General features: G+C 37.1%; 1 protein-coding gene across 2 annotated transcripts; it reads left to right on the top strand.

The window, feature by feature from the left end:
* The first annotated feature begins 308 nt into the window (after positions 1–308).
* LOC132039809 (uncharacterized) lies at positions 309–5,211 on the top strand. 2 transcript variants are annotated; one of them, XM_059430336.1, is made up of 3 exons: positions 309–417; positions 3,157–3,300; positions 4,717–5,211. In XM_059430336.1, exons 2-3 carry the CDS (start codon positions 3,201–3,203, stop codon positions 4,854–4,856), a joined length of 240 nt encoding a protein of 79 aa, XP_059286319.1. In that variant the 5' UTR covers positions 309–417; positions 3,157–3,200; the 3' UTR covers positions 4,857–5,211. The 2 variants fall into 2 exon arrangements, with proteins under 2 accessions (XP_059286319.1, XP_059286320.1); XM_059430337.1 differs by having other exon boundaries at positions 399–417; positions 3,151–3,300.
* Positions 5,212–17,364: the final 12,153 nt, after the last annotated feature.

Genomic DNA, 17,364 nt, shown 5'->3' with positions numbered 1-17,364 from the left:
TCTTTTGCGCGACTTTACCAAATGCAGTCTGTGCTGATACCCGCGATTTAAGCTAATCCAACACAACCGTATGTGCTGAAACAGTTGATACCCGCGACTCAGCTTATCCAGTGCAATTGTATGCGCTGATACAATACTAAATTACATCTATAGTATGTGCTACTACATTTCATAAATACACAAACTACAGTTATGTTCCGTGATTACGCTCTAAACTATAACAATGTGAAATTTTGTCAATTTGAAAAATTAATGTAATTGAACATTCAAGGAAAAACAATATGGGCTGTTCTAGGCCCAAACAATAGCATACAGAATGGCCCAAAAATTGATCCAAGGTCCAACTAATTTCGGGCGGCGCCAGCTAATATGTTAGTCGTCTGTGAACTTGCTATTCCCCATCGCGAATATCACGTTGTAAGTTCCTCTTGTCTCTCGGTCTTTCTCATTTCTAGATTTTTACTCCTTTGTTTTAATCAATTCAATTTATTAAATCAAAAGACAGTCAACCAATTGGGGCTAAGATTAAAGAACTTCATAATATTCATAATTGGTAATCATTTTTTATGTTCAGCATATTTACTAGTTGTTAGAGAGGGGAGTGCAAGCTTATGAATATTAGGCCTAAAGAGTTCCTTGAAGTTCTTCAGTATACCAGCTCTTTGCGTTTCATTTTAGGTTTTGGGTTGAGTGAGACAAACTTAATATTTGATACTCCCTCCGTCAACTTTTACATGTCCAGTTTGAAAAACATTTACCATTTCATACCTATTTTATCCTTATAAGTGAGACAAACTTCAAGGAATTTTGTTGGTGGCTGCACAACTTTTGAAGTATGTTTGATTGATTTCAATTGTTTAGATGATTTTTAATAATTAGGGGTGATATAATAAACTTATCATTTTATTTATGGCTCCTTAAGAGGTATGCCAAGTCAAACATGGGCAAGTAAAAATATCTTGTTCGGTACTTAGTTTCTTAGAAATTGTCTAGAAAGACCTTCAACATCATATAATCCTAGCAAATTTAAGCAAAATTAGACACCAATGAATCAAAATGTCTATGTAGGCAATACCAACTAGTTGAAGATTAAGGCTTCTATTATTATTTTTTTGGGTATAAAGTGAAATCTTACTAACCGAAAAAAAGTATAATTATATGAATGCTGAGCATCCACTATTCCTATACAAAAGACTAATCCACTAGTTATCCTCTATCAGACATAAGTAGTGCAGAGAAGAACTAGTTAAGCCATTACAATTAGAGTTGCCAATACAGGTTTCCATCTACCAGGTTTCTGGTAGAGTAGGACAAAATAGCAGCTCTACAAAATTTGTTTCTTTTTACATTAGTTTTCCAGCAAGGATACTTATTTAAATACAGCCTTTTGGCAGAGAATGAATACACAGAAAATTCCCAGTAATTAAAGGACAACCCAAAGGCACAAAGCATCTTGCGTTGGCAGGGTCCGGGGAAGGGTTGCATCCCTAGGGTTGTGATGCAGACAACCTACCCTAATGCAAGCATTGGTGGCTGCTTCTACGGCTCGAACTCGTGATCTATAGGTTATACAGAGACAACTTTACAGTTGCTCCAAGGCTCTCCGTCAAAATTTTCAATCATTAAAAGGCAATCCGGTGCACAAAGCATCCCGCATTAGTAGGGTCCGGAGAAGGGTTGTACCCCTAGGGTGTGATGTAGACAACCTACCCTAATGCAAGCATTAGTGGTTGCTTCCACGGCTCGAACCTGTTATCTATAGGTCAATCGGAGACAACTTTACCGTTGCTCCAAGGCTTCCCTTCAAAATTCCCAATCATTAAAGGGCAGCCCAGTGCACAAAGCATCCCGCGTTAGCCGGGTCTGGGAAAGGGCTGCACCCCTAGGGGTGTGATGTAGATAGCCTACCTTAATGCAAGCATTGGTGGCTGCTTCCAAGGCTCGAATCCGTGATCTATAGGTCACAAGGAGACAACTTTACCGTTGCTCCAAGGCTCCCTTCAAAATCCCCAATCATTGTTTTCACTAATTCCTAACACCAGTGGTGCTCAGTTTGCCAGTCCCTAGTGGAGCTGTGAATGCCCAACCAGTTCCTCATTCTTGCCCGTAGACTTGATATAGTAGAGCACTCAAATAATAGGTGGTCAAAAGTTTCAATAGCATTTCCACAGAAAGCACAAGCCATTGGATAAACTTGAATCTGGGATAAATACTACCTTGCAAGGTTATACTCTTCCAAGGAAACCTTTGGATGTTGAGGGAGTAGACTGACATACATTTTTCAAATAGAGAACCTCCCTCCTTGTCGCATCTTGTCTAGTCTACTAACCAAACTGCCTTGAAGATTAAGCTGCATGATAAGTAGTCCAGTGTCCAGGATTTTTCTTATTACCCAGGCAGCCAGTTCCTAGGTGTTGAGCAAGTCTCTACTGTGTCCTTTATATAGAAGTCGTGCACCCATTTGATCCGTAGAAAATCCTTCTTGTGAGCCAAAGACTAAAGTTGCTTTGACACTGCCGCTTTATTCCAAAGTCCCATGTTCAAGACATTCAGGCCACCTACCTGCTGATTGTGGTAGACATACTCTGTCCAAGTAACAAGAGGTTTCTTTGATGAACTAGCTGCACCAGTCCCAGAGAAATGCTCTACATAGAGATTCAGTAGCTTTCATAATCTTCTTTTGCAATTAGAAAGTCCGAGACATATTCTGGATGCCAAATTGAACAGACTTTATCATTGGTAGCCTTCCAGACTTCCAGTATATGAGAGTAGTTTAGTGGAACAACATGTTATTGTAGAGGTTCTCTTCTCCACCAAAGACATATGGTCAGTTTCTTTGAAGATTAAGGCTTTGTTTTGTCGGTTGGCGCACACTAGTTTAATATTTGCTGGACACTTTTAATCTTGTTGGGGCTTTGTATGTTGGTAGAAAATGGAAGCTACCTAATCTTGTTGGCAGTTTTGGAGGAGGTTTTGTTGTTGTTCTTGGTGGTGGGGGTATTTTTTTTCTTGTGATTACTGTTGTTTGCTGCTGCGAGCTTGTGCTGCTTGCATAGCAACCTATTTGTCTCCCTCAATGTAATACATAATTACGAAAAAGTAATGTTTTGTTTTTCTTATTTGTTGATTTTTATTTTTTTATCTTGAAAGCTACAGACTTTGAGTGGTTGAATTTCTTTTATTGCTTGGAAGAATCACTAATGGCACTCTCATTAGAGGACTTCCTTCTTCGTGCCCGAGTATTGAAACTGTACAGACATGCTTTGAGAATCTCAAGGAGAGTACCTTCTCATGCTAGAGGTGAGACACATACTTCAAGAATTATTCAAGATAGCAATGATGTATGGTGCGCACATTATGTTGTTTCGTGCTTTTCCATATCTTTGGTTTCTTCAGGACAGTGATATTTTAAATTTTTGCATTCTAATAGTTATGCAATAGTATTTGATCCACTGGGGTGTCTTAGCCATTGAATTTTGTTTATAAATCTGTTAAGTGGAAACTTGTGGTTTAAATCTATGAACCATTAAGTTGCTCCCTTTTTCCCGAGAGAATTGCTAAGAATGAAATAGGAGTATGTTACTTTGACATGTCCTAGACAGATACTAGTGAAATACTCCTGGGTGAATGGTATTATGCCAGAAAATTGCTCCCGTCGTTGCAATCGGGCCTTTGTTAAGCAAAACTAGGGTTCAAACTCACCCAACAATAACTCTAAATAATGTTACTGCTTAAGAATTCCAGCAGAAGAGAACTTGGTAATTGAAACACAGTTAGGGATCGTTTGGTAGGATGTAGTAGAGAAAATAAAACAGGATGTAGTAGAGAAAATAATACATGTATTAGCTTTGGTATTATTAATCCGTTGTCTGGTAGTGTTTTTCAACCTATGTATAACTAATGCTCCCTCGATTTCAAAATGTTTGTCTTACTTTCCTTTTTAGTTCGTTTAAAAAAGAATGTGTTTTTCCCTTTTTGGCAACTCTTTAATTCCAACTTTACACATGGCATGTTTAAGACCCCAAGATTAAAAAGCATTTTGGTACATTCTACACATCTTTAATTGAAGATCACAAAATTCAAAAGTCTTCTTTAATTTTTTAAACTTCTTGCCAATTCAAAGCCAGATTAACATTTTGAAAAGGAGGGAGTACATATATTAGTTATACACCCTATTTAGTACTATTCTTCTCCCAACACCCTATTCATATAATACAACAAACCAAACAGTCGATAAAAAATAATGTCAAAGATAACTAATCCCAGCATTATTAATACACCTATTCAGTACTATTCGTATACACCCTAACAAACAACCCCTTAGAGTTCATCAACTCACTGCAGGAATATAGTTTTCTTTTATTGGGGGAATTCACACTTTGTAACTCACAAGCATTGTATTGGTGCTTGGCTATTGACATCTATAAAATCATTTTTACCTGTTTCCAAAAATAACATGGCTTTTGCAGAAGATGTGCAATGAAAGTAAGTAAAACAAAGAGTTGTTTCTATCCATTTCAGCTATACTTCCGTAATTATCAGCAATAAAGTATTTTATTATTTTGTTCTTTTTCCCTTGAATTTTATTTCTTATTCTTTGAGCATGATAGTCCTTTCTAATGGTGCAAACTTCCTGGAAATTGTTCTCGGTTTAAGTTCTTTTCTCTGTTCAAATATGTTGCTTATGAATTCCGCCCTACACATTTTTGGTTTCAGCTGATTTGAGGCATATTATTAGACAAGAGATGGAGAATAACAGGCGTTGTAGTGAAAAACAGAGAATCCGGTACTTGGTTAGTGAAGGATTAGAAAGAGTGAAACGTCTGGATGAGACGCTTGACATGCAAGGCCATTGATTTAATGTTAATGTGTAAACTATATCGTAGAGCTTACATTTTGCAACCCTAACAAGTCAAATGTGTGTTGCATTTGCCTGTAAAATCAGCAATTAGAAACAGGGAATGTGGAAGTCGAAGAACTTATTCGGATTAGTCAGGGACATGCTACAACGCCGGTGCTCAGCAATATCTCCAGGGCTTTATGCAAATATCTCGAACGATCCTCTTGTAGCCATATTCTTGTGTACACAGTTTACATGTAGGAAAGATGTTTTCTCAAAGATCATATTGATTATTTTCTTTTATGTACTTGGACAACGTTACTATTTACTGGTTCAATGTTATAGTTTTATAACAACTACTTCGTGTTCTATTCTTGAACTGGGTGGGGGGGGGGGGGGGCAACACTTGGTGCCAAGCTGTTAAATAAAAATAATCTGTTTGGTTCCATACAATCTTTTCTAGATATGAGTCCCACATTATCATCAACAAGAGAAATACAAAACGAATGAGGATTATTGTTACTGCCAAGGAAGTTCATTTTGAAATGCTAATACCCAGAGAGTTCTTTCTTAAGCTAGGGTCTTCTTTTTATCATGACTATATCAAACTAACAAGATTCAAAAAGTGTATTTTCTATGTTCTGATGAGGTTTCATTGGATTACATAGGCTACCCAAATTGGTCAAAGTTTATGATGAGCTAACATAGGTTATGCAAACTTAATGTGCTGTTGAATACTTGCCAGAAAATTTCTGTAGAATTTAACATTCCTACAATTTTTTTACATTACAAATCAATTTAACATTATTTTTCTTTCCACTTTGCGCAATTTTCATGCTACCTACTCCACTAGACGCAACTCAGTAGGGAGAAAATGTAAGAATTGTGATATTGCGTTGCTGTTTATTTTACGTGCACAAAAACTAAAGATACCCAAGATTATTTTCTTTTTTCTTTCTTTACTTAGAGTTGGTCAAACATCACACACAAATTGCTAACTATAAGGAACTTCACACTTCTTTCACTTTGCTAATTTTTAGGAACTTCACACTTCTTTAAATAGCATGCAATTGCTAATCATTACAGTATTACTAGTGCCAAGTACTGCCCATATTTTAGTTCTTCTTATTGCTAACTATTACAGTTTTACCAGTGCTACTGCTCATTTTTTAGTTATTCTTGTTGCTAACTTAGTGCTAACTATCCATTATGGTTATCTCATATCTCCCTCTGTCTTCTCGTATGATTTTGCTTACTATACCTGCGGGGCTCCGGATGCTATCGGGGCTTCCATCACTTAGATTTAGTGCAATAGAGCGCACCACAAGAAGCACCCCTCAATTGAGATGTCAAAGACAGGAACATAGTAGCAGTGACATCTCGAAAATCACAAAAGTGTAGAGTTTGAAGCAATCGCAAAGGAGAAATTGCCAAAGATGGTATATGATTACTATGCCTCTGGTGCAGAGGACCAGTGGACTCTCGCAGAAAATGAAAGCGCATTTTCTAGAATTGAGTAAGTATTTCTATGACAATATATGGTCCTGTTTCATATTTTAATTTTCATCGACTTAGTTGTTCACCTAAATAATAGCATGTAAGTAGTTTTTTTTCTTTTGAAACAGGATCTGGCCTAGAATTCTAGTTGGAGTAAGTGACATAGATCTAACCACAAGTGTACTGGGATATAAGATTCAATGCCCATCATGGTTGCACTAACAGGGATGCAGAAAATGGCGCATCCTGAAGGTATCTTCGGATTGCACTTATACTAACTTGATCTCATCTCATCAACTATAGCAAATTGAATGTTTATTTTAAGTATGGGATTGATACAACTCATATGATCCATTTGAACTGAAAAGAGTAGTGCATTATCTGTTTTTTACTACCGACTATTTATATGTTACATATTACTTTGACGTAGAAGAATATGCAACAGCACGAGCAACGTCAGCTGCTGGCACAATCATGGTTTGCATTTTTAAAATACGTTTATTTTTCTTGGCTTAGTTACATTATTGCTGGCTCTATGCTTATACCTTTTATTCCATAAATGTCCGTCCTATTAATGAAATTGTGTTTTTAGACATTATCTGCAATGGCTACTTCCAGTGTAGAAGAGGTTGCTTCAGCGGGACCTGGCATTCGCTTTTTCCAGCTCTATGTGAGTTTCACTGCTTGTGTTGGCCTTTAATAATCGTTAGAGAAAATGTCGTGTCTCTATCACATGGTATGACTTTATACAGCTCCATCTCGAGAATCTCTTGATTCGTAGATCATTTAGTTTTCACACATATTTATATTCGAGCCAGTACAGTAGTTTCTTGCAAAATTTGTTTCTACTTCAACACTTCTATGTGTTGTGTGAGATATCGCATGAGTAATATAAAAAAAGCAAAGAATTAGTTATAACATATTAGAAACATCAATATTGGCTACCATTTGTGTTGCAACACTTACCGTGACTACTTTATTATTCAGGTGTTCAAAGATAGGAATGTTGTTGTGCATCTTGTGAAGCGGGCTGAAAGAGCTGGATTCAAGGCTGTTGTCCTTACAGCGCATACTCCAAGGGATGGTCGAAGAGAAGCAGATATCAAGAACAGGTAGTTTTCTTTTTTCTTAAAATATTGGAATGTGTGATTTAATTATCAGCTAGTCTTAATTTCTCTTCTTGTTTTTGACAGATTTGCTTTGCCTCCTCATTTGACGTTAAAGAACTTCGAAGGACTTGATCTAGGAAATATAGACAGGGTAAGCGACGTACTCAAGACTTCATTTTATTCTATATATGTTGCTCAGACTCGGGTATAACAATATAGAAGATTTTATCCCTTTGTGCCCATTGTTCATTTTGTGTACGGTGCAGATTGATGAGTCTGGACTTGCTGCATATGCTGCAAGCCAAATTGATCTGTCACTGAACTGGGAGGTAAATATATAAATAGGTTGATGCTGCTTAACTTCTTTTTTTTTTGCGTGGATTGCCCTTCATTTGGGATGGTCTTTAATTTTTGGTTTTTTCCCTTCAAATTGGCGGTCTTTAAGTTTTGCCCTTCGCGTAACACCCCAAGGTTATGGGTTCGAACCCCAGCTCAGTAAAAAAAAAAAAAAAAAACTCAAGGCAGAATTTTGCAAATCTGCCCATGCAAGGCAGAATTTGGGTCCTAGGGCAAAATTTTTGCCTCGATTCTGACTTCGTAGAGCCGGTGCTGCTGTTGCCTGCGCGTAGGGCCGGTCCCCACTCCCGTCCTGGGGCGCTAAGGAGCTTTTGTTTTTGGAACAGACGGTAGTGTTTTGCTGACGCCTCGAATCAAGCTTTTATTGCGACATGCTATGCTTTCTCGCCCATTGCTAGTAGGTTGATGGGTCGCGCGCCCATAGGGCCTTCTCATCAGTTGCAGGGTTTGGTGGCTCGAAATTGACTTGGCTTCGCCAAAAGGCGAAAGCTACTAACAGTACCGTGCAATAGCTGGCCTAGTGCAAACCATGGCATACATCAAACTACCAACTGCATAAGAATAAGCAACAAGAGACATTTCCTTCTTCTCTTCATCAGTTGATGGACTTGACTTTTTCTTTAGCCTCTCGGCTTCGAGAAGCCGTGGGCCCAGTAGTGCTTTCTTAAAGCCTGTAACCCGCTCGACGTAAGAACCGATCTCAAGTGCCCATGCAAGGCAGAATTTGGGTCCTACAACAAAATTTCTACCTGAAGGATAAAATTTAAAGACCACCATTTTGAGGGGTAAAAATTAAAGACCACCCCCAACGAAGGGCAATCCTGCAAATTGCCCGCTTAACTTTATCGTTGATGGGCTTTCTCTTAACTTGGTGTTTCTTGGGAATTCGAATAGGATGTGAAGTGGCTTCAGTCGATAACCGACTTGCCAATTGTTATAAAGGGTGTGTTAACTGCAGAAGATGGTATGTATGCAAACATATACTAACATGTGAATGTTGTATTTTCTCCGTTGAAACTCTTATGAACTCTATATTTGTCTTAACAAGGTTAGATGTTGTAGCTGGAGCAGCATCACTTATGGTGTCAAATTACGGAGCTAGGCAGCCTGATTATTCTCCTGCAACCAGGGGCGGACCCACCTTGAAGGGTAGGGGGACACATGCCCACCGTAATTTCGGAAAAAACCTTATATACATATATTCATGTACCTTGAAAAACTATCATATATTTTAAAATGACCCCTCAAACATAATTGGTAAAGTAGTTCAGTTGGTAGGAGTGCCCTTGAGCTGAATCTACTGGTCGCGACCCGAGTTTGAATCTCGACTCCTACAATTATTATTTTTAAAATTTGTGTAGTAAACTGCTGTACAAACCTGAATTTAATGCAAATTTTTATTTTTTATTTTTTTTATTGTTTAGTCCCCCTCTCATTTTACTTTTTCATTAAATCCCTCCCCCAAAAGCCTCAAATTCCAAAAAATCTTTTCCCGCTTCCCGCTCATCTTTTCCCAAGGTAATAAGCAAAAAGAAACTCCTTTGGCTCTCTCCATTCTCAAACCCTTCTTCCATTCTTCCATTATCAAGTTTCTCACAAATCACTAAGGCAGGAACGTCACTCATAGTCAAATCTATTATTGATATTCATTAATTTCTCCGGCAATTGAATTCAAGCCAACGATCGGACTTCTCTTACGGTAAAGATTTTCCTTTTTTTTTAGTGATTAATATAAATTACTTATTATATAACTATTTAATAGTATTTAACTACTAGGGATTGAGGAATATATAACTTTATAGATTTAATTTAATTAAAAATTGTATTATCTTATACTAAGCCCTAAAATCTTAGCATATTCTTAAATTTGGGGTTTTGTACAATCAACTTAAGGTCTTGAAAAGTTAGGTTTGTTTTTATTTTTCAAATGAAAACGCGTTGAGTTCAAGTATGAGTTGATGATGTACTTTTGTTATATTAGTACCAAATTAATTATAATTGATAATATTGAAGTTTGCTCTTTGTGATTGTAATCAATAATTTTTTTAAGAGTCGCATGCCTAACTTTTCGCTAGTAATTGACGTACTAAAGATAATGGTGCCTCCGTTGTGCTCAACTCCTAGGTCCGCCTCTGCCTGTAACTATAATGGCCTTAGCAGGGGTTAGCACTACTCAACTTTGACATCTTTAAAGTAAATATTTTTCTCTGTTTTTGTTGACAAATAGATGAAAATTTTGCAGGTTGTAATAAAGAGAATACCTGTTTGGCGTTCGGCGTGGGACTGATGTCTTCAAAGTATTGGATCTTGGTGCATCTTGTAGAAATAAGTGATTCAAATGTTAGTTATTAAGTGATTCAAATGTTAGTTATGTTAGTTAGGAAGGTACATATGAAGGTAGTTATTAAAGTAAGGGACTCAAGTGTAATTAGTAAGAATGAGTCAGCTATTAAACTTATAGTTAGTTAAATCATCCCATGTATATATACACAGGTTGTATACGGTTACAACAATAATGAGAATTAATCCTTCTTTCTTCCTCTATACTTCTTCTTCTACATACTGATTAGAATCAAGAACTTGATTCATTTCTCTTCTAAATTCTTCATGGTATCAGAGCGACGAGCTTGAAATCCTTGCTTGATCGATCCAGTTCAATCTGTTTGTCATTTCCGCAAAAATATGCAATGTTAATATACAGTTTTGGTGAAAATCTTGAATAATCAAGATAGTTGCTGATGATACTACGAATGTTGCAAATGGAAGTGCCCAGACAAATGAGCATATTAACAACAACTCTCAAAGGCAAGGAAGTCAAAATGCAGGAATCGATTATACTCACCTACTGTTTCTGCAGTCATTTGATGTTATTAACATTCAGGTGATTTCTTTCCAACTTACTGGTTCTGAGAATTTTTCTGCTTGGTATAGGTCAATTAGGTTAGTCTTGTTGGGTAGAAACAAGTTAGGGATAGTGGATGGTACTGATTCAAAAGATAAGTTTCCTGGTTTAGAGGGTCTTTGGGAGAGAGTAAATGTCGTAGTCTTGTCATGGGTGATGAATTCTGTGTCAAAAGAATTACTTGGAGGCATAATGTATGCATCTAGTGGTCAGTCAGTTTGGGAAGATTTGATTGAAAGATTTCATAAAATAGATGGTTCAAGAACATTTAACATTCATAAGGAAATTGGCACATTAACTCAAGGCACCAATTTTGTGTCAGTTTACTACTCTAAAATGAAGGAATGGGTAGAATTTGAGGCATTGGTCCTAACACCTTCTTGCAACTATGACAAGTCAAGAGAGTATGTTATCCACCTGAAGAAACTAAAGCTTTTTCAGTTCTTAATGGGATTAAATGATACATATAAAGCAGCAAGAAGTCAGATCTTGTTAATGAATCCCATGCCATCTGTTAACCAAGCTTACTCAATGATTATGAGTGATGAGGGTCAAAAAGCTGTAGTTGCAATTGCTGAGGTGTTAGGTGCAAATCCTGGTTTCTCCAGGTTCTTATGAGTCTGCATTATACACTAGAACAGGGGGAAATCCAAAGTTCAGGAAAAACTACAATCTGTTTTGTGACTTCTGCAAGATTGATGAGTTATGATACCTTATGTTTTGATGATTTGACAAAACCTTAAGGAACTAGATATGATCAAGCTCACTTGTTGAATTTGATCAACCTCTTGATACCTCATATACTGCTATGTTGACATGCTCGTGGAAGAATCAGATGCAATCAGTCACACTACACAAGCTGCAGGATATGTTCATATATGAAGGACCATATATGTTTTCAGAGGGACCAGATGAGATCAGGTTCCCAGAAGGATATGTTCACATATGAAGGATCAGGTACATCTTCAGAGAGACAAGATGAGATCAGGTCCCCAGCTATTGCTTGATCAATTATACAGCTGTAAAGCTACTAACATTGCAGCAGTGTAGCAAACAACATTAGAGTTGTTGCAGCCCGTTCAAGAACATATGAGGGATCAGGTTCCTCCAGATGAGGGACCAGGTCCCTGGAGTGTTGAAAAGTCAACTCTATATCTGTAAAGCTACCGACACTATAGTAGAGCAGCAGTGCAGCAGTAATACAACAACAGAGTTGCTTTATGGGCTGTCATCTTCACTCTCCCTCTCTCCCTCTACATATACAACATCATGCTCAAAGTGAAGAATCATTCTTGCAAAATTCGAAATTGCTCCATCCTAAGTGCAAGTCTCTACCTTGCAAGGTGTTTCTCAAGAACAGAGCCTCAGCAACTCGAAGGACCAGATCCAGAACTGAAGATGCTTGGGGTCCTTAGGTTGTTGAGTCTTTGTTCTTTTGTACTTAAACTGTAAACCTACTTTTCCATAAAAAGAAGTTTATTGTAGGTGTTTTGAAGTCTCAAAGGTTGCTCGTTGGAAGTGTGTTTCCTCAAGCCTTTAAGTGGTACACTAGGCTAGAGTGAGCTTAGTTGTATTAGTGTATGGGTGTCTAGTGTTAGTCACTGTGGTGAATTCTCAAAGGGTGCCTTTGAGTGGTAGGCTAGGCTAGAGTATTAGTTATAGTCTCAAAGTTGCTTGTTGGAAAAGTGTCTTCACATAAACTTTGAGTGGTACACTAGGCTAGAGTTAGTCTAGGTGTATTAGTGTGCTTGGCTAGGGGTAGTCAAGTGTGAGGGTTGCATAAGCGTTATTGTAAGGGTGAGGGGTTATGGGAGTTAACTTCTAGCTTGCAATAGAGTTGTAACCTGAGTTTGCTCGGTTAGTGGAGTTGAAATCCTACTGGGGTAGGTCGTGGTTTTTAATCCCTTGAGTAAGGAGTTTTCCACGTAAAAATCTTATGTTAATTTTTGTACTGCACTGCATAAGGAAACTGGTACACAACCAGGTACCTCTATACTGTTTTTGGTGGACGCACAACCTCTAACAAATATTAGAGGTCATACTAGAGAAACTTGTTACAAGATTCATGGTTATCCTAAAGATTTTCAATTCAAAAGAAAAAAAGGAAAAAATTCTACCTATCATGGAAACAGTTCTGCACATAATGTGATGTCTGATAGTGCTGGTTATACCTATATAAGTGGACAAGTTAACAGTAGTAATAATAGAGGAGGTGGCTCTACTCAAATTGGACAAAGTCATATGCAGCAGATGAATGCCGAAAATCAAGTGTTTGGATATGGTGCAGGGTCATCTTCATTTGTCGAGTCAAATGAATCAAAAAGAGGCCTGTCCACTAGTATCAGCACATATTGCAGCTGTTGAACAAACCATCAGATGTTACTCACTCAGCAAACATGGCAGGTATTATGATTACTGCATTGACAGTCCAGGATCAGAAACAAGATGGATAGTAGATACAGGTGCTACTAATCATATGGTAGCTGACCTGAAACTACAAGACAAACTAACTGTTTCAAAAACTGGAAATCCTAGAAGAGTATATCTACCAAATGGAGACATTTCTTTGGTTACTTATATAGGATCAAGTACTTTATTCAATAATAATACTGTTACTGATGTCTTTTATATCCTTTAGTTCAAATTCAATTTATTATCTATTTCCAGGCTAACCAAAGAGTTGAAATGTTCAGCTTCATTTTTCCCTAACTTTTGCATTTTTTAGGATCTCTTCAATGGGAAGGTGAATATGATTGGTAAAGCAGACAACATTGACAAGAAATAAGTTATCCTAACTGTTATAAATTCTAGAAATGTGGTGTCTAGTCTAATTGATCAAAACTGCAAAGTAGATATAGATATATGGCATAAAAGATTTGGACATGTATCCATTAATGTTCCGAAAAAATTACTTTCTGTAAGTCTAAAGCATATTACAGACGCAGTAAATAAGTGCACAGTTTGTCCTTGTGCCAAACAGACTAGATTACCTTTTCCTATAAGTACTACTCTTCTAGCAGTTTTGATTTAGTTCATATAGACTTGTGGGGACCTTACAAAGTTGCAACTCTTGAGGAAATAAATTCTTTCTAACTGTTGTGGATGATCATTCTAGCTTTACTTGGGTATTCATGTTAAAACTAAAATCTGATGTCTTTACAATTCTACAACATTTCTTTACATATGTGAATACTCAGTTTAACAAAAGTGTGAAGATAGTAAGAAGTGACAATGATATTGAGTTTATAAACAACTTATGCAGCAACTTGTTTAAAGATCTAGGCATAATCCATCAAACTTCATACACATACACCCCTCAGCAAAATAGAATTGCTGAGAGAAAACTTACACATCTTAGAAATGACGAGAGCAATCAGGTTCCAAGCCTATATTCCTATAAAATTCTAGGGGTTGTGTGTGAAAGCTATAGTTTATATCATAAACAGATTACCAAGTTCTATCCTCAAAAACAAGTCACCATATGAACTACTACATAATAAGAAACCTTCTCTACTACACTTAAGAGTACTTGGCTGTTTATGTTTTGCAAAGATTGTAAATAAAACTGACAAGCTCAACACAAGAGCTAAAACTATTGTCCACTTGGGATATGCAGAAACACAAAAGGATACTTACTCTATGATCTAACTAGTCATGTTTTGTTTGTCAATAGAGATGTTATATTGAAGGAAGATATATTTCCTTTTAAGAAGCAGGAATCACCTACTCCTATATTCAATTTCAATGGCACAAATTATTCGGATATTGCAACATACAAATATACAAACATCAATGTACAAATTCAGACCATAACACAGGCTGAGTGGGAGCACATTCAGTTACAATAAGGTGATTCACCAGAAGTTGACTTACAACGGCCTGAGATTCCAGAGTTGGAATTACTGGAAGTCAACCAACTTGCTGAGCTTCCACCTGAAAATACTGCAGCGATACCACCACAGAATCCTGTACCTGCACATGTACCAGTTGTTGATCAATCTCAACCAAATACAAGTGTCATGAAGAAATAAAACCACCAGTATGGATGAAAGACTTCATTTCACTGCATATACATGATGAACCTTATTCTATGGCCAAATACCTTTCATACGACAAACTCTCACATAAATACCAAGCCTACTTATCCAAAATGTCAAATATACCAGAACCTAGAACATACAAAGAAGCAGCATCAGATCCTAAGTGGATAGAAGCCATGAAGGCAGAAATTTCAGCACTACATGACAACCATACATGGGATATTGTCAATTTACACGGAAAGTCACCTATAAGGTGTAAGTGGATATACAAAGTAAAGTATAATCAATAGGTGAAGTAGAAAGATATAATACAAGGTTAGTGGCAAAAGAATAGAGCCAAAAGGAGGGTGTTGATTACCAAGAAACCTTCAGTACAATGGTGAAAATAAAGACTGTAAGGACAGTTTTGACAATTGTAGCTCAAAACAAATGGCACATTCATCAAATGAATGTCTTTAATGCATTATTACACGGTGATTTACATGATGAGATCTATATGGAGTTACCTTAGGGATTTAAGAGTCAGGGGGAGAAGAATCCAGTATGTAGACTCATTAAATCCATGAATGGATTGAAACAAGTACCTAGACAATGGAATGCAAAGTTATTTGAGGCCCTATTAAGTTTTCAGTTCAAACAAAGTGAGCATAATCACTCTTTGTTCATCAAGAAGACAACAACAGAATCAGTTTTTGCACTCATATATGTTAATGATATGCTTAAAACTGGAAGCAACCTACAAGCTATTAAAGAAACTAAGAATCAACTGAAATAATCTTTCAAGATGAAAGACTTGGGTGAACTCAAATACTTCCTAGGAATTGAGTTTACAAGGTCAAAACATGGCATACTCATGCACCAGAGGAAGTATGCACTTGAACTCAAATACTTCCTAGGAATTGAGTTTACAAGGTCAAAACATGGCATACTCATGCACCATAGGAAGTATGCACTTGAACTCATTTATGAAACTAGACTAAGTGCTTCAAAACCAGCTATAACTCCTATTGATACAAATGTCAAATTTGACTACAAAAGAGTATGACAGTTTGATCACCAACAAAGAAATTTCAGAAGCAAAGAAAGCCACTACTAGTACAAAGGTTATACAGATCCATTGGCAGATCAAGGGGCATATCAGAGATTAATAGGAAAACTGTTGTACTTAACTATGACTAGACCTGACATACATTTGGAGTACAGACTCTAAGTCAATATCTTCAGCAGCCTAAGAAGTCTCATATGGAAGCAGCCTTGAGAATAGTAAGATATATAAAAGGGCAACCAGGTCAAGGAATCCTACTGTTAAGTGCTCAAGATAACACAATTTCTGCTTTTTGTGATGCAGACTGGGCAGGCTGTCCACATACTAGAAAATCAGTATCTAGATACTTGGTAAAATTTGGAAACTCACTTGTATCATGGAAATCAAAGAAACAGTCCACAGTCTCAAGAAGCCCAGCTGAATCAGAATATAGAAGCATTGCCACAGTTGTTACTAAAATCATTTGGTTATTAGGACTAATGACAGAACTAAATGTTGAAGTTCAAAAACCATTTGATATTTTTACATATAGGAAGGCTTTCATGGAAGTTCCTTCTATCGCTTTATTGTGAAAGACCAGATTAGCCCGTTTTGCCGAGGGAGCAACCCCATTTTTCACCTTGAATTGGTCAAAATATGCGGACTTTCTTACTTTTCGTGGAGGATTAGATCCAGTAACTGGGGGTCTGTGGCTGACTGATATTGCGCATCTGACTACTTCATGCATGCTCCACTTGGCTCGGGGGGATATATCTCAGTTGGTAGAGCTCCGCTCTTGTAATTGGGAATCCAGTCTATCATGAAAGGACTAAACACATTGAGATCGACCGCCATTTCATAAGAGAGAGAAGATAATAGAAGGGCTAATTGCTACCAAGTACATTCCTTACTCAAGAGAAACTATCAGACATACTTACAAAAGGGTTATGCAAGGTTCAACATCACTATCTCTGCTCCAAGCTAAGAGTTCAACACATTTTCTCACTTCCTAGCTTGAGGGGGTAGTGTAGAAATAAGTGATTCAAATGTTAGTTAAGTTAGTTAGGAGGGTCCATATGAAGGTAGTTATTAAAGTAAGGGACTCAAGTGTAATTAGTAAGAATGAGTTAGTTATTAAACTCATAGTTAGTTAGATGATCACATGTATGTATTAATGTACACAGCTTGTATACGGTTACAACAATAATGAGAATTAATCCTTCTTTCTTCCTCTATACTTCTTCTACATTCTAATTAGAATCAAGAACTTGATTTATTTCTCTTCTAAATTCTTCACATCTGCTGTATTTGTAAGTAATAATGATCCAAGAAATTTATATGGACTTCCTAAGAATTACAATCACATATTCATGAATTCCTCTTTTGCTGTAAAGATTGGCAGACCAGTATTGTACGCGTTGGTTGTTGATGGGGAAGCACGAGTGCGAAAAGTACTGCAGATGCTTCATGAAGAGTTTGACCTTACAATGGCACTAACTGGTTGTCGTTTAAACCACAGGGGGTGAGTGAGGTACCAGGACTCACAGTGACGGTAAAGATTCTGTAGAGATAGAACTAAAATACTAGCGAAGGAA

The sequence above is a fragment of the Lycium ferocissimum genome, chromosome 12 (assembly GCF_029784015.1).
Source record: "Lycium ferocissimum isolate CSIRO_LF1 chromosome 12, AGI_CSIRO_Lferr_CH_V1, whole genome shotgun sequence".
NCBI lineage: Eukaryota > Viridiplantae > Streptophyta > Magnoliopsida > Solanales > Solanaceae > Lycium > Lycium ferocissimum.
The sequence above is the reverse complement of the archived record's forward strand: the minus strand, read 5'-3'. Positions and strand labels throughout refer to the sequence as shown.

Coding starts and splice junctions, on each gene's coding strand:
- LOC132039809 (XM_059430336.1), top strand. CDS start 3,201: ATGGCACTCTCATTAGAGGACTTCCTTCTTCGTGCCCGAGTATTGAAA. Junction 3,301..4,716: donor AGTACCTTCTCATGCTAGAG/GTGAGACACATA, acceptor TTTTGGTTTCAG/CTGATTTGAGGCATATTATT.